The sequence below is a fragment of the Xenia sp. Carnegie-2017 genome, unplaced genomic scaffold (genome assembly GCF_021976095.1).
Source record: "Xenia sp. Carnegie-2017 unplaced genomic scaffold, XeniaSp_v1 HiC_scaffold_17, whole genome shotgun sequence".
Taxonomy (NCBI): Eukaryota; Metazoa; Cnidaria; class Anthozoa; order Malacalcyonacea; family Xeniidae; genus Xenia; species Xenia sp. Carnegie-2017.
In genome coordinates this window covers 561,868-586,719 of record NW_025813479.1, presented here as the reverse complement: position 1 = coordinate 586,719, position 24,852 = coordinate 561,868, and the positions used below count along the sequence as shown (strand labels likewise).

Sequence of the window (24,852 nt, the reverse complement as noted above, 5' to 3'; positions counted from 1 at the left end):
CTTTTTTAAATTTCTTCGTAATTTAACCATCAAATTGTTAATTTTCTTCGGCAATGGGTTCATCTTCATCGAAGCCAGTCATTTCTGGAAACAAGGAATTAACTGAAAAAGAAAGACGTTTAGAAGAAGCCAAGTCTCGCATTAAGAAACATGGTTTAATTGATGTTGATGATTTCATTCAAGATATTGATAATGTAAATTTGATTCATCAAATCGAGTCATGGATAAATAAGGAAATACATATTGCAATAACTGGAGAATCTGGAACAGGAAAGTCATCTTTTATCAACGCTGTGAGAGGGTAATAATCTATACTTGATTGCGATGAAATAGATTAGGGGAAACATTTTTTGCAAATTAAAGAGAAAAACCACCCTTTGAAAATATCTTTCTTTTCAAGCAAGGCGAAGTAAGATAAAATTATTTGCACGTTAATCTTTATTAATAGTACATGTTTGAGATGCTACATGTTCTTTATCACACCTCCAATTCTTCTGAATTTTTGCGTGATTACATAAATCACGCGTGATTGACACGAAGTCCTTGAACTAATCAAAATCTTTCTTGCATCGTTTACGCGCAACTGTCAGTAATGACACGTATCATGAAAGATGCTTTACTTCCATATCACATTGCCTCGTATAAGAGTGGTTTGCAGTGAATTTTTTTGTGATGTTTGACGACTATTATGTTTAGCAAATATAAGAAAAGCTGTTCTCGAGTAGGCCAATTGAACGTCGAATGGGCGTTTGTTATCGCTAAGTTATATGTATTCAAATTTAAAGTTTAAATTTATATGACTTGAATTGACATGCGAAAAAAGTTTCATACAATATATTTTTGTAGACTTCAAGCTAATGATAAGGGTGCGGCACTAGTTGGTACTAATGAGTCAACCTTAGTACCGACTGAGTACACTCATCCTGAAAATGCAAATATTAAACTATGGGATCTACCAAGCATTGGAACATCTACATATCCTAATCTAAAAGAATATTGCAAGATTGAGGGTGGTCTAAAGAAATATGACGCTTTTCTTATTTTTTCCAAAACAAGATTCACTCACCATGTTCAACAGCTACTAGAAAAAGTTTCAAAAGAGCTTCAAAAGCCTTTCATTTGCGTTTGCACAAACGTTGATCTCGATCTGAAAAGAGCCAGAGAAGATAAAGGATCACAATTTAATGAGGCATCAGTCATGGAAAACATAATGAAAGACTGTTTGAAAAACATGGGGGATTTGATTGAAGATGAAAAAGATGTTTACACGATTTATGACAAGGCTCCAGAGAAATTCAGTCAGTTGTGTCGGGAAGTGATCTCAAAGTTGATAGAACGGCGAAGTTTACGCTTTTTAGAGACCTTGAAAGATGTAATTTATAAAACTAGCTCAATTGTTAAAGATGAACAATGCGCACTCCTTGTCCAAGCAAAGGATCACGTTGATCGTCATGGCGTTTCTGGTATCGAAGATTTTTACCATCGCCAATTGAATGTGTTCGAGAAGATGAAGATAAATCTTGCCATAACGGGAAGATCTAGAACAGGAAAATCATCTTTCATCAACGTCGTGAGAGGGTAAAACACCTTACTTTGAAGTAGATTTAAAACAGTATAACATTACATTCAGTCATAAAACGAATGATGACACTGCTTTTTATGTTTTTTGTCAATATTTTCGGGGTTTTATGTTACTATATGTTAACATCAAAATCGAATCGTCATTTTCAGACTTAAAAATTACGATGATGGTGCAGCACCAGTTGGGACTACAGAAATGACAAAGGAACCCACTCCATATCTACACTCAAACAATAAAAACATCATTTTCTGGGATTTACCTGGCATTGGAACACCTACATTCCCCAATCTTGAAACATACTGTAAAGAAATTGGTGATCTGGAGAAGTACGATGCATTCCTTATTTTTTGTAAATCGCGATTCACTCAATGTGACAAAGAGTTGGCTGAGAAAGTTTCAAAAGATCTCAACAAACCTTTCTTTTTTGTTCGCACCAACGTTGATACCGACCTCAAAAATGCGAAGGATGATAAAGGACCAGAGTTTGATGAAGCATCCGTCATGAAACGTATGAGGGAAAATTGTTTGAAAAACTTGAAAGATCTGGACGACAATATAAAATTCGTGTTCTTCATCGACAACAAAAAAACAGAGAAATATGATTTTGATCATTTGATTCGATCTATTACTTCAGAGTTACCAGCATATAAACGAGAATGCTTCATTCTTTCTTTGAGTAATGTGATTCGTGAAAGCATTCAACGAAAGGCCAAGCTATTGAAAGGTTTGTTATTTGTGAAAAATTATCTGCAGTGCCGTAGCCATGTATTCATACATGAATATGCTGTGCTGGTTTTATGCATGTGAATTTATTTTAAAGAATGTGGGTTAACCATGATGCATTGCGCGTTAATCACAGCGTGACAGTCATTTTGTCGGTCAAGAAAATGATGGATTTTGTTATTGTAGTCCATGCAACTTAGAAAAACGATAATAATTAATGTAAAATAGAGTTTTTAGTCAATGTTTTTTTGCTAACTTTTTGAATAAATTAAACGATGTAAAGTGACAAAATTGCATTCAGTATGCCGCTAGCTTATAAAGTAACGATGTTAACATGAAAAAAAGAGCGCAATGCATCTTGGTTGACACATATTCTTTAAGCTAGAAGATTCTTAGCAGATTTCCTTAATTCCGTCTTGTACAAGTATTTCTTATAAAATTTCTAGTTCGAGCAACTGTAATGACTGGTGTTGCAGCTTGTGTGAGCATTGTTCCCCTTCCTGGAGTTGTACGTGGTTTTAACATAACTTCGGTTTTAGAAGAAATGACTTACTACGAGAACAAATTCGGTCTTCCTGGTAAAGTAACTAACAAATTTAAGGTGTTAGACGAAGAATCATCTGCTTTCTTATCTGAAAATACTTGGGATGTGAACACTTTTGAACAAGAATTTCCGATGTTGTCAGCCTCGTTGTCGTATTTAAACGTTCATAATTTTCTTTCAAACTACATTAATGATATGGAAAAAGTTGCTCTTAACATTTGGGATGCAACAGTTAAAAGTTGCAGTAAATGACCAGAACGCACGGTGCTTGTTTGCCTAAATCTTTATTTATCCTTAAACAACAACACTTTATTTTATACTTCATGGTACAAAAAATAGCTACAGCAGGTGAATTTGTTAAAAAAGACAACGCTAATTTAGAATTGTTTGAAATAGCTAATAGTTGATTGGGTAATATTATTTTTAACACTCGTTTCACTTAGGTACGCGTTGCGAGCACGTTGATAATTAGCACACGATAAATCTTTCCCATGTACCTATTGGTTTCCAATTGTAATTCTCTTCTTTTAGTTACGCAGCAGCAGAAATGCACGTATTTTGCCATCAAGGCCGTTTATATAAACTGCTTTTATCTTAAGTTGCAGAAATATTATGATAAAATGAAATATAATATTATGAAAAAATATAAACATCTCGTTTACAACTATGGAATAAAGTACGCACAATGATGTCTTTAAAATGCTTGTTTGTTTCCGTAAATCACACAGTTCACTTTTAAATGAGACGATTTTTTGGAAGAACTTGGCTTGACGCACGATTAACAACAGTTAAATTGTACATAACGTTACCACCTGGGATATTGTTTAAATTGGATGATTAATTTTTTGAACAAACAACCTTGTTTTTTGCAATTTTATTTGTTTTTTTCCAACAGCACCTTGCATGAACGTTTTTGTGATATTCACACATCTTAATTTCATGTTTTATTTCACTGTTATGCTATATATATCTATATAATATGAATGCCATAAAAATATTCGTGCCTTGCATAAAAGAATATTTTTTAATATTAACAAGAATGAATGCATGTTACAAATATATGAATAAGCGAATTGACCTCAAATTCTCTAGTTTTACCAATCATAAAATCTTCAATAGTTCCAGATGCAAATATGCAATATTACTGTTTGAAAAGAAAGTCTATTGTAGTTATAGGAAATCACTTGAAACTGAGACATTTTCGTGGTGACAAGTGTGAATATCACTTTGAAAAGAGCAATCCAGCGTTGGAGGATGAGTCAAATTGGCTTTATTTTGATGATGACTAGACCTCCCACGCTGGATGAATCATCAAATAACTGATAAATAAAAGTTGACTTACCCTTAACAGATCGTAGACTTTGACACATGACGAGTTGTCTGTCGAAATGCATAGTGTCTTAAATCTCTAAAATTTTCAGAACTTTCAGGTTAGTGCTCTTAGTCTGAAAACGTTTTTTTCAAAACTGTTAATTTACTCTTGGGTTTCTTGGGTTTTCTTTGGTTTCAGACCAATCACCATGGTAATTGCTCTTTTTAAGGCGATGTTTTGGAAATCTCTTGTTTTAGATAACTTGCTTAAAGATGGCTAAATGCAAGTACATGAAGCAGACAAAGACTGTTTTTTCTTTGTGTACATTAGTTTAGGTTATAGATTGAATCTTTAAAGTGCCAAGTACTTGCTTGTACTTTAAGAAGTTGAGTTAAAATAATTATTTTGCAAACAAGGAAAACGCCAAAAAATTCACAACCGTTAACGGCAAAAAGTTTTCCAAAAGTTTTGATTTAAAGGTAGCACATTTAATTTTTTGGAAATTTTTTGACCTTTAAAAAAAAGCTGATAAAATGACGCATCCAAGGTGCGAATTTTTATCCGGAAGAATTTTTATCCATTTCCTGACTTTTTGATGAATCACTTAAAGACAAAATATTTGCCATTGGGACAAAATATGCCATTAAAGGATGTCGTTATTTTTCAATATTTTGAAAAGGCTTTCGTTTTGCTGCATTTGATGTGAACTGTCTGAATTTTGGAATTTTGAATTTTAATACGTTCGGTTTAAAAATGTATTTGACGAATGCGCGCTACCAACTTATCGTGAAATGACTGGATGTAACTTTGCTCACTTAAATATGAATTACTGCCATGTTGTGTATGATGAGTAAAATAGCAATAAAAAAATGGCTAACCATTGTTCAGCTCAATCTCACGAAGCAAAATCTGCAGAAATTGAAAACAATAAAAGTATTTTATCGTTGTATCTTTCTCAATTGACAACTTTCTATGACTGTATTCTAGACATTAATATAAATATTTTTTCGTTTATTTTTAGGCATTTTAGCTGTAAATTGCAGTAAATTAAGCATGATTTTAAATCTTGGGATTGTGGACACAAAAATAGTGTTGCATAAAGTGGGGGCATGTCGATTTAGTTGTTTTCTTGATATTTAAAACTTAGCTTTGCTCATAGGTAGAAAACGCCTGATTTTATATTTCTGTTTTATTGACTGTCGCAACCCTTCTATTACTTCTTGTAAAAATAAGTTTTATTAAAGATGTCTTCTCGGAGTTCTCTTCCTAAACAAACCTTAAATCAAACGTAGGGTATTAAGGACCTACCTACGCTACGCTGTGTGCGCTTTACGCTTGCTTTTGGTTTTATTTGTAATCTGCGCTTTACCAACGAAAACAAAATATGTGGCGTTGTCTCTGATAATCTTTTCCGAGAACTATGTACCATATTATAATTGGAGACGAAACCTCGCTGTTGCATATCACCTGCTCGAGAACGAAAACAGCATTTGCAATTTAATAGTTTTATTGCAATCCCTATATATATTAATTGTCCTATCAGCACTTTATTTAAATTGAATATGGTAAAATAAGGGTAATTTGTAAAAAGACTGTGAAGGAGTGAGTTTAATCCTTCACGTGTGCAAAAATGGTGCCAGCAATTAAACTACACAACGAATACCAATCAATAAATCACTTGTGGTTCTATGCAATGATTATGATAGTTAATAATAAAAATTGTTTCATCAGTTTGGTTTTAGAAATAACTGTTACTGCTTGTGCAGTCTATCAGGGTGTTACAAATTTTACAACAAATATGGCGATATTATTGTTTAATTACACTATTATTTACTAGGTTTTAAAGTTTGGCGGTATTCAGAATTAACAGTTTTATCGTTTAGATATTTTAAAAGACGGGACGTTGTAATTGTTCATATAACAACTTTTGCCTACAGCACAAGGCCACAGCTGACAGCTAAAGTATTTGTCCCCTTAGACGTTGGCATTTGTCACATAAAGCTTTAACTCTAAAGTTTTATGTTGATTCGGACTTCGTGCTTGTTATTTACGTAATGCGTTGTATTCGATTTTCTACATGAAGAATTTGCGTTTGAGCAAAGTTGATATGAAGTAAACTCTAGTATTTGAGAGTAAAAGAACTAAAGTTGATTGCTTGATTCAAAAATTGCTGTGCATAAATGCTGTGAAGTTTTTTCTCAGTTTTAAATATATGTAGCTACACCAAGTAAATACTTAACATTTCGTACAAGCTACTGCACAACGGCTAAGTTCTTATTAAGATAAAAAAGTAAGTTACGGATTAATCAATACAAACTTGGTTAAGAATTTAGGCCCCTTTATGGTTATGGAGCCTTTAAATTGCGCTGAAATTTGTAAACAGTCTCATGCAAAAGGAAAATCTGTCATGACTTTAAAAGCTCGTGCGTTATTGTGAATTGTCTCTAACATTGTTCTAAAGCATATTCTTCAAGACGGTCAATGTACTTTATAAGGAAATAAACTGTAACTTCCAGTGGTAACTCTTCCACACTTTTAAAGGACTCCTCGACTAAAAGCTTATTCATGATTTCATCGGATTTTGCTTTTGGCACATCCAATGCATCATACAATCGAGGAATTAATTTATTTGAGATAAGCTGATATGCGTGCTTTGTAGATGAAGTCGGATTTGAATTGCTTGAGATCACTTTGTCTTTTATAAACGTGAACAGCCGAAGAACTGGGCATATAAGCCATTGTAGAGTCGTTTCTAGTAAAGACGCAGCAAACGATAAACAACGTGTAACCACTTTGTCTTTTATAAACGTGAACAGCCAAAGAACTGGGCATATAAGCCATTGTAGAGTCGTTTCTAGTAAAGACGCAGCAAACGATAAACAACGTGTAACCACTTTGTCTTTTATAAACGTGAACAGCCAAAGAACTGGGCATATAAGCCATTGTAGAGTCGTTTCTAGTAAAGACGCAGCAAACGATAAACAACGTGTAACCACTTTGTCTTTTATAAACGTGAACAGCCAAAGAACTGGGCATATAAGCCATTGTAGAGTCGTTTCTAGTAAAGACGCAGCAAACGATAAACAATGTGTAACCACTTTGTCTCTTATAAATGTCAACAGCCAAAGAACTGGGGATATAAGCCATTGTAGAGTCGTTTCTTGTGAAGACGTAGCTAACGATAAACAATGCGTAACCACAAGTGCTTGTTCTAAAATTTATAAATTTAACAAATTTGAAATCATGGCCGTAGATTTGCCAAGCAGAAAACAAATTTCAATATACGATAGCCCTACATAAAATTCGCAAATGGCTATATTCATACATTTTATCATTACTATCTTATGAAGATGTCTATAGTTAAAAACAAAATTTTACCAACTAAAAAAATCATGATAGGTCTATTAAAATATATTTTGGGCTATCATATTTCTGTTAAACAAATTATCCCAAAAACGTGTTTGATGTAAGAGCAATATAACACTAAATTCAACGTTTACTTATAAATCCTGTAATATTCATATTATGTAGTACCGTCTCTTAATTTATATTACTCATGCAGATTCCTCTTGAAAATAAAATGGATTGAAATACTCAAACAATAAAAAACTGATGAACAACCCCTATATGATAATATCAATCAATGACATACCTCTCAGCAAGTTAGCCTGTAATTTTATGATAGCATGTGTTGCAATGGCCAAGGAATCAGCAAAATGTTTCCTCTTTTCATCTGGTAAGTACTCGGCGATTGATTCTTTCAAACGCTGGAAATCATATCCGTCTTGAGCCTTGTTGTCAATCATGTAGATATCGTTCTTATCGTCGATCAAACCTTTCAGGTTTTGCAAACAATCTTTCCTCATTATTTCCAAGACAGATTCTTCATCGAAATTTCCTCCTTCATCTTCTTTGGCGTTCTTGACATCGTAATCGACGTTCGTGCGAATAAAAAAGAAAGGCTTTTTGAGTTCAGACGAAACTTTCTCTGCCAACTCTTTGTCATCGTTAGTGAATCGTGTCTTGCAAAAAATAAGAAATGCGTCGTACTTCTCTAGACATCCGATTTTTTTGCAATATTCGTCAAGATTGGGGTATGTAGGTGTTCCAATGCCAGGTAGGTCCCAGAAAATGATGTTTTCATTCTTTGGATGTGAGTATTTATATGCTTTGCTCGTCGTTTCTGTGACACCAACTGGTGCTGCCCCGTTTTCGTTTGCTTTGACTCTTAAAAAAATATTTGATCGTCAAAATGTGTGAACGTTAGTATTAAAAACTTATTGTCGTGTTTACAAAAATCTAACATGGAAAAAAATTGTAAATCTCTTGTTTTAAAAGATTTGTTTGACACAGCTTAAATTTAGAAAAAGATTAAGTATACAAGCTTCTTGAAAAGAATCGCTTCTTTGTTATCATGATTTTAGGTTTATTACCCTCTCACAGCGTTGATAAAAGATGATTTTCCTGTTCCAGAATCTCCTGTTATGGCAAAATTTATATGGACTTTTCGCCATGATTCAATTAGATCTTCGTAAATCGTATCTAGATCACGTTTTCCTTGCCCTAACTTTAACTTGAATCTGCTTTTATTGTAAAATTTATCGTTAAAACAATGTAGAAATAATTCAAGTCTTGGTAGGAACAACTTCTCGCAAACATCTTCACGCAAACGTTCAAAGTCATATTTCTTAGATCTCGCATCAATCAGATATAAATCTGTTTTATCCTTCCGTAAATCTTTCAAGTTTTTCAAGCAATTGTTTTTTAATTTTTAACTCTACAGACTTTTCATCGTCTTTTCCATTGTCTTCCTTGGCGTTTTGGACATCAATATCAACGTAAGTGCAAACGAAAAAAAAAGGATTGTTAGACCTTTTTAAAATCGTCTCAGCTAACTGTCTCTCGCGATTTGTGAATCTTGATTTGCTAAATATCAGAAATGCATCATACTTCTTCAGACCACCAATGTTTTTGCAGTATGTTTTAAGATCTGGATTTTCAGGTGTTCCAATGCCAGGTAGATCCCAGAACTTGATGTTTTTTATTTTAGGATGACTATACTCAGTGGGTTCTATTTCGGTTTCTGAGATACCAACTGGTGCTGCACCCTTATCGTTTGGTTTAAGTCTAAAACAAAATAAACATTTAAAGTATGACAACTTCATATTCAATTAGCTATTTGTCAGTGTTTCTTAACATGGTTCACTGTTGTTAGGTTTGGATTCTGTTATCATCTCAAAAACTCTAACACAAACCCTGGCCGAACATTTTCACCATTATTAATACGTGTTTGTAAATGTAGATCGTCCAGGTTGGTACAGTCCTGAGAAGGACTGTTTTTGTTGTTGTTGACTGACATTTCGACAACTTAGCGGTAGTCATCTTCAGAGTCAAATGAGGAGTAAACGCCAGGTTGGCCGTATTTGTTAGCTGGTTTTCAGTGGATTGTAGCTTGTGTTTTGATTTGTTTGTAAGTGGTTGCAGTATGTAGGTCGAGTACTTTTTGAGTTCGTAAGTAGGCGAACCACAGAATGATACAATTGGTAGCATGGGTATTATTGTAAGTTAATTGTTTGAACCCGGGAGTATCGTTACATATTTGTAAATGTAGATCGTCCAGGTTGGTATAGTCCTGAGAAGGACTGTTTTTGTTGTTGTTGACTGACGTTTCGACAACCTTAGCGGTAGTCATCTTCAGAGTCAAATGAGGAGTAAACGTCCGGTTAGCCGTATTTGTTAACTGGTTATTACGTCAGGAAATGTGTGGGTGTCAATTGTGTATTGTCATTGTGAATTAGTGTGAAGTGTAATGTTTTTAGTTGTGATGTGTGATTTAGGTGTGATGTTTTAATTGTAATGTGTGGGTGTCAATTGTGTATTGTCATTGTGAATTAGTGTGAAGTGTAATGTTTTTAGTTGATCGTTTGTTTGTATTGTGAATAAGTCGTTTGTAAGGTGCCGGTAATTGCTGTGATCTGTTCAGGGGGGTTTGTTCCAAGTTGGTATACCAACTCGCTAACGACTACATACGTTTTGCAAGCAACGTCAGACGCATACGCCAACAACTCTGGTTCAACCACCGCTGCAACGTAAAAACCAGATAACAAATACGGCTAACCATCATATGACGTTTACTCCTCATTTGACTCTGAAGATGACTACCGCTAAGGTTGTCGAAGCGTCAGTCAACAACAACAAAAACAGTCCTTCTCAGGACTATACCAACCTGGACGATCGACATCTACAAACATGTAACGATACTCCCGGGTTCAAACCATTTACTTTATACTGCAACCACTTACAAACAAATCAAAACAAAAGCTACAATCCACTGAAAACCAGATAACAAATACGGCCAACCTGACGTTTACTCCTCATTTGACTCTGAAGATGACTACCGCTAAGGTGGTCGAAACGTCAGTCAACAACAACAAAAACAGTCCTTCTCAGGACTATACCAACCTGGACGATCTACATTTACAAACATGTAACGATACTCCCGGGTTCAAACCATTTACTTACAGTAATACCCATGCGACCAATTCTATCATTCTGTGGTTCGTCTACTTACGAACTCTCAAAGTACTTGACTGACATACTGCAACCACTTACAAACAAATCAAAGCACAAGCTACAATCCACTGAAAACCAGATTGTTAATACGTTTATTCTCAAATTCTGAATTACATTAAGCAAGTAGGAGTAGACAGCATTGTTTTTTTTGTACAGTACAAGCAAAATCATACGTGGCAGAAATTAAATATTTAAAAGAAACGCGTCTTCCGTCACGCAACAGAAACTGCAAAATACTGCAAGTCAATGTTTTAACCAAAGATAGGCTATAAAGTCTATTTTGTTCGTCAAATTTCACCAGCTTTGACATATATTACTCACAAATGTATTTATATCGACATTTTGGTGAATTTTTATTAATGAATTAAGATTTAAAATCAGTCATAATTTACTTCATACAAAATGAGACATGTTTACTGTGACAACGAGACATTATTTAGTTTTGAATTGCGTTTCAGATCAATATTAAAATACATTACCCTATCACTGTGTTGATGAATGAAGACTTTCCTGATTGACTTGATCCTACCAAAGCAATGTTTATATTCCATTTATCGACTTGGTCTTTGTAGAATAACCAATCGGGTATTTTATCTTTTAAAACGTTTTCAGTTTCTTGGATAAGATCATTCTCTTCTCTTCTGAGCTTATTATTTGAGAATAATTTTGACCATAATTTGCCCATGATGAAACAAAACAAGACGTTTAAAACGATTCTTACAAATGATTGAGTGGCAAAATTGAAACCAATTTTATAGCAGTAAACCCTCAGAACAGTGGGGTTTCGTCTGAAATCATACTATGAATAATAGTTCTTAGAATGAATAAAAACAGAAAATGAAACATCTTATTTGTAGTTTTTCATTGAAGTACCTAAAATACAAGATTTATTTATTTGCTGTTTACAGTGTTTGAATGAGGAAAGTTAGGATTTTATAGTTTCTCACAAATAACAAATTAGGATAAAATATGCCAACACGATATACTGATTTGAATAATAATAGATTGTCCAAAGGTCATTTTTACAATTTGCATGATGAAGCACGCTTGATGGTTCGTACTTTATCCAGTTTTATCTTGGTTTAAAAAGTTAGTTTTAGAAATTTATTATTGATGAAGTTACATACATCGTTAATAATCAATTCAAAGAGTATTTACTGATAAGTAACTTGTGAAATAAGTCAAGTAAATGGAAAACGTAAAGCAAAGTACATTTATGAAAGCAAAAGACCAACAGTATTCTTGCTGGACGAGAGAACTGAACATAACTTGAACCTTTGCTTGAATGTCAAAGCAAAAATTTTTTCATAAAGATTTTACAGTATTTAAGTGTTATGTGTTAGAATACTTTTTAATACTTTCTTTATTATTTATACGGTGTCTGATCTAGTACCCTTGAAAAAGTCAATGGGGCACATTGCTTCACTCCGTCATAGCATTTGTAATTAGTTTTTCTACTGCCGGGAACTTTTTCAAATGTTGCGTTACATTTTTCAAGTGAGAGTAATTATTTCGTGATTCATGCAACTGTCACGTAAGAAATATTTTGTTTTCTTTTGGACATCTTAAGTCATATTTTGCCGTAATCAAGCATACTAATTAAGCTCCTAAAGTCTAATAATAACATATATGAATAAGATATTGTATTAGAAATAGTGACATGTAGGTTTGGTATTTACTTCTTTTTATTCTTTGATTACTTTTAAAGGAAAGCCACTTTCATCTGTTATTTAAAACAAAACATCTAACTATATTTCAACCTACGGTTCAAATCAAATTAATTGAGATCGACCTTCGGATAATCTACCAACTCTGGCATTATGCATATTGTCATGAAGTTGCATAATCATGTTATAATCAACAGAACGAAATCAAACTCGTTTCCATTTTCGAAAGCCTTATAACTTTAAAACGGTAGGTTGTAAGAATTGTGGTCTGTATATGAGTACATTTTGCCAATAAGCCCAATATATATATAATTTTATTGATAGCTGATACTGCTGTCGAGTTTTTGAACCAATTAAATGTTTGGGTTTTTGTGTATTGTATTATATTCCTGGAACTATTTACCATATAATGAAAAGAAAAGAAACCCTGCAGTTTGATGACAGTTTAACATTGACGACATCTTTCATCGTCTTTAAATTTCTTCGCAATTTAACCATCAAATTGTCCATTTTCTTCGGCAATGGGTTCATCTTCATCAAAGCCAGTCATTTCCATGTCTCGCATTAAGAAACATGGTTCAATTGATGTTGATGGTTTCATTCAAGATATTGATGATGATGATTTGAGTCAACAAATCGAGTTATGGATGAATAAGGAAATACATATTGCAATAACTGGAGAATTTGGAACAGGAAAGTCATCTTTTATCAACGCTGTGAGAGGGTAATAATCTATACTTGATTACGTTGAAATAGATTGGGAAACATTTTTTGCAAATAAAAGAGAAAAACCACCCTTTGAAAATATCCTCTTATCTGATACGTGTGATAAAAATTAATGCCCAACATAAAGTTCTGATTAGAGCCATAGAAATAGACCAAAGAAAAAAACAAATTGTAAAATTTAAATTTATTGTGACGTTTCGTCTTTACTCAAGACATCTTCAGACAAAATAATAGATAGGACGTTAAGACAAGATATTATATTTACAAAAAGGTGTTAAATTACTACTAAAGGAAGCGGTGTCGAATGGATACATGATAAGGAAGTTTGGAAGTGAGATGAAAAAAGAGGTTAAGTGGAATGGAGTTTCCTTGCATTAAGTGAAGGCTTGTGTTTATTGATTAGAAGGCTTTCATGGATGGAAGTTCATAAGTATCGTTGGAAGAGAAATTATTTTAAAGTCGTCTAAGTTGGGGTGTGTCCAGTTTCGTTAATGTGAGCAAGAATGCTTGATGATGCTGGGTGGGAAACTTGGTTGCCTGTAAGGGATATTCCCAAGTGCCCGAGGCAACCAAGTTTCCCAGCATCATCAAGCACATGCTCTTAACGAAACTGGACACACCCCAACTTAGACGACTTTATAATAATTTCCTTCCAACGATACTTATGAACTCTCCATCCATGAAAGCCTTCTAATCAATAAACACAAGCCTTCACTTAATGTGCAAGGAAACTCCATTCCACTTAACCTCTTTTAATTTCTTTTCATCTCACTTCCAAACTTCCTTATCATGTATCCATTCGACACCGCTTCCTTTAGTAGTAATTTAACACCTTTTTGTAAATATAATATCTTGTCTTAACGTCCTATCTATTATTTTGTCTGAAGATGTCTTGAGTAAAGACGAAACGTCACAATAAATTTAAATTTTACAATTTGTTTTTTTCTTTGGTCTATTTCTATGGCTCTAATCAGAACTTTATGTTGGGCATTAATTTTTATCACACGTATTCGATTTCCGCTCGGCAAGTCTCTCGCTACAATTTTAAATCCTCTTATCTATATATATTTTTCTTTCAAGCTTGGCGAAGTAAGATAAACTATTTGCACGTTAATCTTTGTTAATAGTACATATTTGAGATTCTACATATTCTTTGTCAAACCTCCAATTCTTCTGTATTGTTGCGTGATTACATAAATCACGCGTGATTGACACGAAGTCCTTGAACTAATCAAAATCTTTCTTGAATCTTTTTCGCGCAAGTGTCACTAATGACACGTATCATGAAACATGCTTTACTTCCATGTCACATTGCCTCATATAAGATTGGTTTGCAGTGAATTTTGTTGTGCTATTTGACGATTATTATGTTTAGCAAATATAAGAAAAACTGTTCTCGAGTAGGCCAATTGAACGTCGAATGGGCGTTTTGTTATCGCTGAATTATATGTGTTCAAATTTGAAGTTTCAATTTATATGACTTGAATTGACATGCGAAAAAAGTTTCATACAATATATTGTTGTAGACTTCAAGCAAATGATAAGGGTGCAGCACCAGTTGGTAATAATGAGTCAAACTTAGTGCCGACTGAGTACACTCATCCTGAAAAAGAAAATATTAAACTATGGGATCTACCTGGCATTGGAACATATACATATCCTAATCTAAAAGAATATTGCAAGATTGAGGGTGGTCTAAAGAAATATGACGCTTTTCTTATTTTTTCCAAAACACGATTCACTCACCATGTTCAAAAGCTAGTTGAAAAAGTTTCAAAAGAGCTTCAAAAGCCTTTCATTTGCGTTTGCACAAACGTTGATCTCGATCTGAAAAAAGCCAGAGAAGATGAAGGATCACAATTTAATGAGGCATCAGTCATGGAAAACATAAAGAAAGAGTGTTTGAAAAACTTGGGAGATTTGATTGAAGATGAAAGAGATATTTACACGATTTATGACAAGGCTCCAGAGAAATTCAGTCAGTTGTGTCGGAATGTGATCTCAAAGTTGATAGAACGGCGAAGTTTACGCTTTTTAGAGACCTTGAAGGATTTAATTTATAAAAATAGCTCAATTACTAAAGATGAACAAAGCGCACTTCTTGCCCAAGCAAAGGATCACGTTGATCATCATGGCGTTTCTGGTATCGAAGATTTTTACCATCGCCAAATGAATGAGTTCGAAAAGATGGAGATAAATCTTGCCATAACAGGAGTTTCCGGAGCAGGAAAATCATCTTTCATCAACGCCGTGAGAGGGTAAAACACCTTACTTTCAAGTAGATTTAAAACAGTATAACATTTTATTCAGTCATAAAACCAATGATGACACTGATTTTTATGTTTTATGTGAATATTTTTTGGTTTTTATGTTACTATATGTTAACTTCAAAATCGAATCATCATTTTCAGACTTGAAAATTACGATGATGGTGCAGCACCAGTTGGGATTAACGATGTGACCAAGAAACCCACTCCATATTTACACCCAAATAATAAAAACATCATTTTCTGGGATTTACCTGGCATTGGAACACCTACATACCCCGATCTTGAAACATACTGTAAAAAAATTGGTGGTCTAGGGATGTACGACGCATTTCTTATTTTTTGCCAAAAAAGATTCACTCACCATGCTAAAGAACTGGCCAAGAAAGCTTCAAAAGAGCTCAAGAAAACTTTCTTTTTTATTCGCACTAATGTTCACACCGAACTCAATAATGCGAAGGATGACGAAGGATCAGAATTTGATGAAGCATCTGCATTGGAAATAATAAAGGAAGACTGTCTTAAGAATCTGAAAGATTTGATCTGGCATAAGACTGACATATTCTTGATCGACAACAAGGTCATGGAGAAATATGATTTTGGTCGTTTGATCGAATCTATCTCAGAGGCTTTACCACATCGTAAAATGGAATGCTTTATCCTTTCTTTGACAAATGTGACTCGTAACATCATAAAACGAAAGGCAAAGCTGTTGAAAGGTTTGTTATTTGTGAGAAATTATCTGCAGTGCCGTAGCCATGTATTCATACATGAATATGTTGTGTTGGTTTTATTCATGTGAATTTATTTTAAAGAATGTGGGTTAACCATGATGCATTGCGCGTTAATCACAACGTGACGGCCATTTTGTAAGTCAAGAAAATGGTGGATTTTGTTATTGTAGTCCATGCAACTTAGATAAACGATACTAATTAATGTAAAATGGAGTTTTTAGACAATGTTTTTTTGCTAACTTTTTGAACAAATTAAACGACGTATAATGACAAAATTGCATTCAGTGTGCCACAAGCTTAAAAAGTAACGATGTAAACATGAACAAAAGAGCGCAATGCATCTTGGTTGACCCACATTCTTTAAGCTAGAAGATTCTTAGCAGATTTCCTTAATTCCATCTTCTACAATTATTTCTTATAACATTTCTAGTTCGAGCAACTGTAATGGCTGCTGTTGCAGCTTGTGCGAGCAATGTTCCTCCTGTTGGAAATCCACGACCTCTCAACGTAACTTTGCTTTTAGAAGAAATGACTTATTACGAGAGCAAATTCGGTCTTCCCAAAAAAGGAACTGACAAATTTAAGGCGTTAAGCCAAGAATCGTCTGCTCTCTTGTCGAAATATTCTATGGATGCGGATCCTGATCCATTTGAAATTATGTTCTTATCAACGTCATCGTTTTCTAACGTTCATAATTTTCTTTTAAACTGCATTAATGATATGGAAAAAGTTGCTCTTGACATTTGGGATGAAGCGTTAAGTCGTCGAAGTGTAAGCTTTTTAGAGACCTTGGATGTAATTTATAGCTCAATTGCTAAAGATGAACAAAGCGCACTTCTTGCCCAAGCAAAGGATCACATTGATCGCCATGGCGTTTCTGGTATCGAAGATTTTTACCATCGCCAAATGAATGAGTTCGAAAAGATGGAGATAAATCTTGCCATAACAGGAAATTCTGGAACAGGAAAATCATCTTTCATCAACGCTGTGAGAGGGTAACACACCTTACTTTGAAGTAGATTTAAAACAGTATAACATTATATTCAGTCATAAAACGAATGATGACACTGCTTTTTATGTTTTATGTGAATATTTTCGGGTTTTTATGTTACTATATGTTAACTTCAAAATCGAATCATCATTTCAGACTTAAGAATTACGATGATGGTGCAGCCAAAGTTAACGTTAACGAAACGACAAAGGAACCCACTCCATATCCACACCCAAACAATAAAAACATCATTTTCTGGGATTTACCTGGCATTGGAACACCTACATTCCCCAATCTTGAAACATACTGTAAAGAAATTGGTGATCTGGAGATGTACGATGCATTCCTTATTTTATATAAAACACGATTCACTCAATATGACAAAAAGTTGGCTGAGAAAATTTTAAAAGATCTCGATAAACCTTTCTTTTTTGTTCGCACCAACGTTGACACCGAACTCGAGAATGCGAAGAAAGACGAAGGACCAAAGTTTGATGAAGCATCTCTCTTGAAAGGAATGGTGAAAGACTGTTTGAAAAACTTGGAAGATCTTGTCGACAATCAGAAATCAGTGTTCTTGATCGACAACAAGGTCGTGGAGAAATATGATTTTGATCGTTTGATTCGATCTATTACTTCAGAGTTACCAGCATATAAACGAGAATGCTTCATTCTTTCTTTGAGTAATGTGACTCGTGAAAGCATTCAACGAAAGGCCAAGCTATTGAAAGGTTTGTTATTTGTGAGAAATTATCTGCAGTGCCGTAACCTTGTATTCATTCATGAATATGCAGTTCTGGTTTTATGCATGTGAATTTATTTTAAAGAATGTGGGTTAACCATGATGCATTGCGCGTTAATCACAGCGTGACAGTTATTTTGTGGGTCGAGAAAATGATGGATTTCGTTATTGTAGTCCATGCAACTTAGATAAACGATAGTGATTAATGTAAAATAGAGTTTTTAGTCAATGTTTTTTTGCTAACTTTTTGAATAAATTAAACGACGTATAATGACGAAGCTGCATTCAGTGTGCCGCAAGCTTAAAATATAACGATGTAAACATGAACAAAAGAGCGCAATGCATCTTGGTCGACACACATTCTTTAAGCTAGAAGATTCTTAGCAGATTTCCTTAAGTCCGTCTTGTACAAGTATTTCTTATAACATTTCTAGTTCGAGCAACCGCAATGGCTGGTGTTGCAGCTTGTGTGAGCATTACTCCTCATTTTGTAGTTGTACGTGGTTTCAACAAAGCTTTGGTTTTCAAAGAAATGACTTATTACGAGAACAAATTCGGTCTTCCCGATGAAGGAACTGACAAATTTAAGGCGTTAAGCAAAGAATTATCCCATTCCTCATTGGAAGATCCGTCAAGTGAGAACTCTATTGAACATAAATTTCCGATGTTGTCACCGTTATCGTTTGTTAATATTCATAATTTTCTTTTTAACTACATTAATGATATGGAAAAAGTTGCTCTTGACATTTGGGATGCAACAGCTAAAAGTTGCAGTAAATGACCAGAACGCACGGTGCTTGTTTGAAATAGCTAATAGTTAATTGATTTGATATTATTTACAAAACTCGTTTCACTTAGGTACATGTTGCAGTCGTGTTGATAATTAGTACATGATAAATTTTTCCCATATACCTATTTTTTTCTCAAGCTGAATAAATATTCTGATAATTCTTGGAAATTAAATATTAGGCTATGAAAAAATATAAACACATCGTTTACAAGAATGGAATAAAATACGCACAATGATGTCTTTAAAATGCTTGTGTGTTTTTCTAATTCGTACAGTTCACTTTTAAATGAGATAATTTTCTGACAAAAAAGAAATCAACTCGACGCAAGATTAACAACAGCTAAATTTTACATAACGTTACCACCCGGGATATTGTTTAAATTGACCATTAATTTGTTGAACAAACAACCTTGTTTCATGCAATGCCATTTTCTTCTTTCTATCAGCACCTTGCATGATGTCGAATTGCTTGCACCAATCTTGTGTATAAAAAAGGTTTTTGTGATATTTACATATCTTGATATTATGTTTTATTTCATTGTTATGCTGCAGGCATATATCTATTAATGACATAAAAATAATGTTCGTACCTTACATAAAAGAAATTTGTTTTATACTTGCGAGAATGGAGGCATGTAACCAATGTTTGAATTAGCAAATTGACATCAAGTTCTTTAATTTACATATCATAAAATATACAATAGTTTAAATGCAAACATGCGTAATTTCAATTTCAATCAATTGTTAGCTGGGTAAATCAAGTTTTGCTTTAATTTATATTTAGAATTTTGTCTGAAAACGCTTTTCATATGCAAATTATTATACTAAAATACAGACTAAAACTAGTATGCCAGATCTATGTTCAATATCCAGAGCAAGCAATTTATTGAAATTACTAGCAAAATTAAAGATATGAATATTATTGTATTTACATAATCAAAACAACTAAATATAAAAAAAATACTGTCTAACTTCAAAAAACTTCATCCAACGATATGTGTTTAATTTTTGTCGACATTTTAATAATAATTTCTTACATATGCGAGAGAATTTCACTAAAATTCTCCGCAAATTTCTTTATAGCATGACAATATCAACAAAATAAGACAGAATTGCTTTGCTCTCTAAAAGGAAAGTGAGAGTCGATTCGAATCTCAGTGCAACAGCAAGAGTTAATTGAATCTATTTCAAGGGACAAATATATCCTTATAAACTTGAATGTAACACACATCTTTGGAGTATTTTCAGTTTTATTTTTTGTGTGAACAAGAAATTAAGCTGAAAAAGTGAGAGTCCCACTCTTCAGGTCAGTAAATAAAAAAATTCATCCACTTTCACCATTTGTAAATAATAGAAATTTTTAGATATTCAGGATAACTCAAAAAAACTTCTCGACTTTGATATCAGCTGACATTTAGATTTTACATGTTTCAGGAGAATCAATGCCAAACATTTTTTTGATAGTTTCGAATTTTGTAATAATGGGCATTTTGTGTTGAGTCATGTTCCTGGAACTATTTATCATATAATGAAAAGAACGGAAATCCTACTGTTTGCTGGGAATTTTACATCAACGCTATCGTTTAATTTCTTTAAATTTGTTTGCAATTTAACAAGTAAATTGTCCATTTTCTCTGGGATAATATGGGTTCATCTTCGTCGAAACCAGTTCTAACAGATAAAGAAAAAGGACTTATAGCTAATACCAGACAATATGTTAAGAAAGATGGACTTGATGGTGTAAATAATTTCTACAATGATCAATTAGTTCCTACTTGAGAAAACTTTGAGTTAAATTTCGCCGTAACTGGATCAAGCAATTCAGGAAGGTTGTCATTCATCAACGCTTTTGCAGGGTTAGTTTCTTCTTCTTCTTTTACTAAAGTAATGGTATACGTTTACACGTTATCTGTGTTTGTTACTTAATAATAATTAAGGAATGTAATGTATTTAATAATGCAAAAATATTTTACCCAGATTAAAAGCTTGCAAACAAGAGGCATATCCAAATGACATATCTACATTGGGAGCTACGAATCTTCATTTTAAATACAAAAATGTCGAGCTCTGGGATCTACCTGGCATCGGAACACCTGAAAATCCCAATCTTGAAACATTTTGCAGGAACATCGGTGATCTCCTGAAGTACGTCGCATTTCTGATACTTAGCAAATGAAGATTTACAGAAAATGAAATACAACTGGTTAAGAAAATTTCAAAAGAGCTCCATAGACCTTTTGTTTGTGTTCATACGTATGCAAATATAGACGTTAACAATGCCGAAGAGGTCGGTGGATTACAGATCGACAAAGAAACTGCAATGGAGGAAATAAAGAAATGCTGCTTAAATAACCTTAAACGTTTTGGTAAAAGATGCAACTGATATCTACGTAATCGACGATAATGACAGGGGAAGATATGATTTGGACTGTCTGCCTGAAGAAGTCATCTTGAAGTTGCTGAAACGTCGAAAAGATTACTTTTTGAATTGCTTGAAACACGTCATTTACAAAAACAAGGAATTAACCGAAGTAAAAAGACGTTTAGCAGAAGCTGCGTTTCACGTTAAAAAATATGGCTTAGTTGATGTTGATGAATTTATTCGAAATCAAATTAAATCCTGGGAAAATACAGAAATAAATCTTGCAATTACAGGAGACTCTGGGACTGGAAAATCATCTTTTATCAACGCCATAAGAGGGTAATCATAACTTTCCATTAACAATGAAATTAGGTGAAATTACAACTGAGATAAAATTGGAATTTATTATAAAGCCCTTCTTGTCATAATCGATTTCCTTTTCTGCATTATAAGAGCTGCGACATGCCTTTTTATGTTTTCTTTTCATTTCGATATTTATTGGTTTTTACCTGGTTTTTTTTATATTATGTTAATATTCATTTATTTGTAACACTTTATTTCTGAGGCAGCTTTTTATTATGCAGTGTATTTAATGAAATTTAGCATTATCATCAATTTTTGACAAATATTTGACATAATATTCGTTTTTAGACTTAAAGCTTATGAAAAAGGTACAGCACCAGTTGATGTTACCGAAGTGAAAATACTGCCCACTGAGTACGTTTGTCCTGAAAAAAAATGTCAAATTGTGGGATCTCCCTGGCTTTGGATCAATTGAATATTCGAATCCCACAAATACTTCAAAAAAATGCACTTGAAAAGCTACGATGCAATCCTTATCTTTTGCAAAACACGATTCACCAAATATGACAAAGAGCTTGCAAAAAAAGTTTCAAAAGAGCTCAAAAAGCCTTTCTTTTTGTTCACACTAACATTCATCAAGATCTCATAAACGCCCAGAAAGACAAACGACCACAGTTTGATGAAACATCCGTCTTGGAAAAGGTAAAGAAAGATTGTTTCGAGAACATGAAAGGTTTAATTCATGATGAAAATGATATCTTCCTAATTGATAACAAAGTTACAGAGAAATATGATTTCGATCGTTTGCGTGGAGATGTTGTCTCAAAGTTACTAGAGCGTCGAAGTGAAAGTATTTTACAGTCTTTGAACTATGTAATGTACGAAAAATACACAATAAGCGAAGATGAAAAACGCACTGCCCAAATTAAGGATTACATTGAACGTCATGGCATTTCTGGTATCGAAGATTTTCATCATTGTCAGATTAGTTCATTGAAAGACACAGAGATAAATCTCGCCGTAACAAGAAGTTCTGGAACTGGAAAATCTTCCTTTATCAACGCTGTGAAAGGGTAATTGAAACTAATTTGAAACAATATGACCTTATAGTCAGTTATACATTAATTAATACTATATACACATCGTTTTCAAACATAAAGCTTATCATGTTGGCGCAGCACCAGTTGGGAATGAAGAAACGACAATAGAACCCACTAAATATAAATATCAGAAACATGAAAACATCATTTTGGGGGATCTACCTGGAATTGGAACACCTATATATCCTAAACTTAAAGATTACTGTGAAAATGTTGGTGGTCTAGAGAAGTATGATGCATTTCTCATTTTTTGCAAAACACGATTCACTCAACATGACAAAGAGTTGGCTGAGAAAGTTTCACAAGACATCGAAAAACCTTTCTTTTTTGTTCGCACCAACATTAAAAGCGAACTCGATAACGCCAAAGATGACAAAGGACCACATTTCAATGAAAAGCCTGCTTTGGATAAAATGAAGACAGACTGTCTAAACAATCTGAAAGGTCTGATCAACGATAAGGATGAGGTATTCTTGATCGACAACAAAGTCACAAAGAAATATGATTTCGATCGTTTGATTGAATCTATCTCAGAAGCTTTACTACATCGTAAAATGGAATGCTTTATCCTTTCTTTGACCACTGTGACACGAGAAAGCATAAAACGAAAGGCAAATTTGTTGAAAGGTTTGTTATTTGTAAGAAATTATTTGCAGTGATGTACCCATGCATAGCCATAAATACATATTTTTTTCCATGTATCAAGATGGCTACAACTGGTTATCTGAATTTTATTCTTTATTTACAGAATTTTTAATTCCATCTGCACGATCACTTAACTAAATTTTTTTATATGTATATATCTTACGGTTTATTAGTTATCAGACCATTTCTTCACATATTGTAGGTATTTTTTATGTAGAACATCTTTACATATATTTCTTAATCCCACCTGTATGCACGGTCGTGCTCGTTCGAATATTAAATAGATGTTTTTTTATCAATTTTAGCTCGAGCAACAAAACTGGCTGGTGCAAAGTCAAAACGTGTTCGTAAAGATGGACCAGTTTTTAACATACATTTGGTTTTGAATGAAGTTAGATTTTACTGTCACCAGTTTGGTTTTCCTATTGAAGGATCCGATGAATTTAAGGCGTTGAATAAAAAATCATCGGATGTCATATTGAATTATATTTCAATCAATCTCGAAACTCTTATTAAAGATTATGGTATGGATTCTGATTTTATTACACTTTTCTGGAAGAAGTCGCTATTAGAGTCATGGTATCGTACGGTTCATAATTTTCTTTCAATCTGCATCAATGATCTAGAAGAAGTTGCTCTTGACATTTGGGATGCAACAGTAAAAAACAGTCGTATTTGACAAGAATACATTGACGCTATTGCCCAAAACTATTCATTCGCCTTTAAAATCAACAGCCTATTTATACCTGATGGTACAGAAATATATCTCGTGATTTTGAAGAAGATATCAACACTAATTTAAAATTCTTTTATTTGATTATTTTAATAATATTTACAGCAGTCGTTAAATATACGTACATGTACCCGTGCATACATAGCAAATGTTAAAACTTTCACATTTTGTTTTTTCCAAATGTAATTGTATGCACTCCCTTAGTAAAAGCAACAGGAAAACGCATTTACTTTTAGAAAATAATTTTTATCATAATTTCGTTGTCTCTTCTTAGAAACATAAACTTTATGATATTTACATTTCACAGTATTGATTACTTTATTATGATTGGAAATGCAAATACTGCTAATTATATAAATATGTTATAAAACTGTTCTTTTTCTCTAAACCTGAAGAAATGTTATGCTGAATAGTTCTTACTATAATGTTACAGAAAAAACATAAGTATCTTATTCTTAAAAGTTGAACCATTACCAGCTAGCCGACAATTTTGTGTAGTACATTATGAAACATACTCCCAATAAAAAGTTCACGTTCAACTCAATATTTGAGAAGGAAACAAGACAATTTTTATTTGAATAGTTGTATTTTGAATTTATTGCAAATTCGTCATCAGACTATACTTTAACGAACTCTATTTATTATATATTTCTCTAATCATTTTTTGACAGAGATTCTTTATCTAAAATTAGTTACGTTTTAAGTGAAAAAACGAAATAGCTAAAGCCATTCAAGTTATGTTGACTCAATTGAGTTGCTACACTATATACAGAGCCACATAAGGTTTTACATTTTTCTATCGAAAAATTGAACAGAAGTTCAGATTATTGTTATTGATATATACTGATTTGAATAATAATGCAATGTTCAAAGGTCAATTTTGATGTCTTGCATGATTAGGTAACTTTTGTCAAATAACAAATTACCTTATATTACTTTATCCCTCATTTTCTACTGTGAAGTTATTTACAATATTTGATGTTGCAACGATGCATTTTACTGTTTGGTAAACTCCAGAATGTAGAAGTAGGCCGGATCAAATTTACTTTATTTAATGC

At 33.3% G+C, this 24,852-nt stretch overlaps 3 protein-coding genes and 1 long non-coding RNA gene across 4 annotated transcripts; 3 read left to right on the top strand and 1 right to left on the bottom strand.

Annotated features, from left to right (window-relative positions):
• On the top strand, positions 1–3,549 carry LOC124437785. The gene is made up of 4 exons (XM_046987716.1): positions 1–301; positions 847–1,578; positions 1,732–2,306; positions 2,752–3,549. Exons 1-4 carry the CDS (start codon positions 54–56, stop codon positions 3,099–3,101), a joined length of 1,905 nt encoding a protein of 634 aa, XP_046843672.1. The 5' UTR covers positions 1–53; the 3' UTR covers positions 3,102–3,549.
• Positions 3,550–5,650: 2,101 nt separating this feature from the next.
• On the bottom strand, positions 5,651–11,419 carry LOC124437863. Its single transcript, XM_046987795.1, has 5 exons — positions 11,214–11,419; positions 9,034–9,288; positions 8,595–8,933; positions 7,814–8,388; positions 5,651–7,372 (listed from the first exon to the last, which is right to left on the bottom strand). The coding sequence occupies exons 1-5, from the start codon at positions 11,417–11,419 to the stop codon at positions 6,606–6,608; spliced, it is 2,142 nt and encodes a 713-aa protein (XP_046843751.1). The 3' UTR covers positions 5,651–6,605.
• Positions 11,420–12,870: 1,451 nt separating this feature from the next.
• Positions 12,871–24,338, top strand: LOC124437775. The gene is made up of 6 exons (XM_046987701.1): positions 12,871–13,125; positions 14,654–15,385; positions 15,539–16,113; positions 16,559–17,123; positions 22,469–23,043; positions 23,367–24,338. The coding sequence occupies exons 1-6, from the start codon at positions 12,923–12,925 to the stop codon at positions 23,738–23,740; spliced, it is 3,024 nt and encodes a 1,007-aa protein (XP_046843657.1). The 5' UTR covers positions 12,871–12,922; the 3' UTR covers positions 23,741–24,338.
• On the top strand, positions 20,239–21,738 carry LOC124437797. Its single transcript, XR_006945847.1, has 3 exons — positions 20,239–20,507; positions 20,629–21,352; positions 21,665–21,738. It is a non-coding gene; the product is annotated as an uncharacterized LOC124437797 (long non-coding RNA).
• Positions 24,339–24,852: the final 514 nt, after the last annotated feature.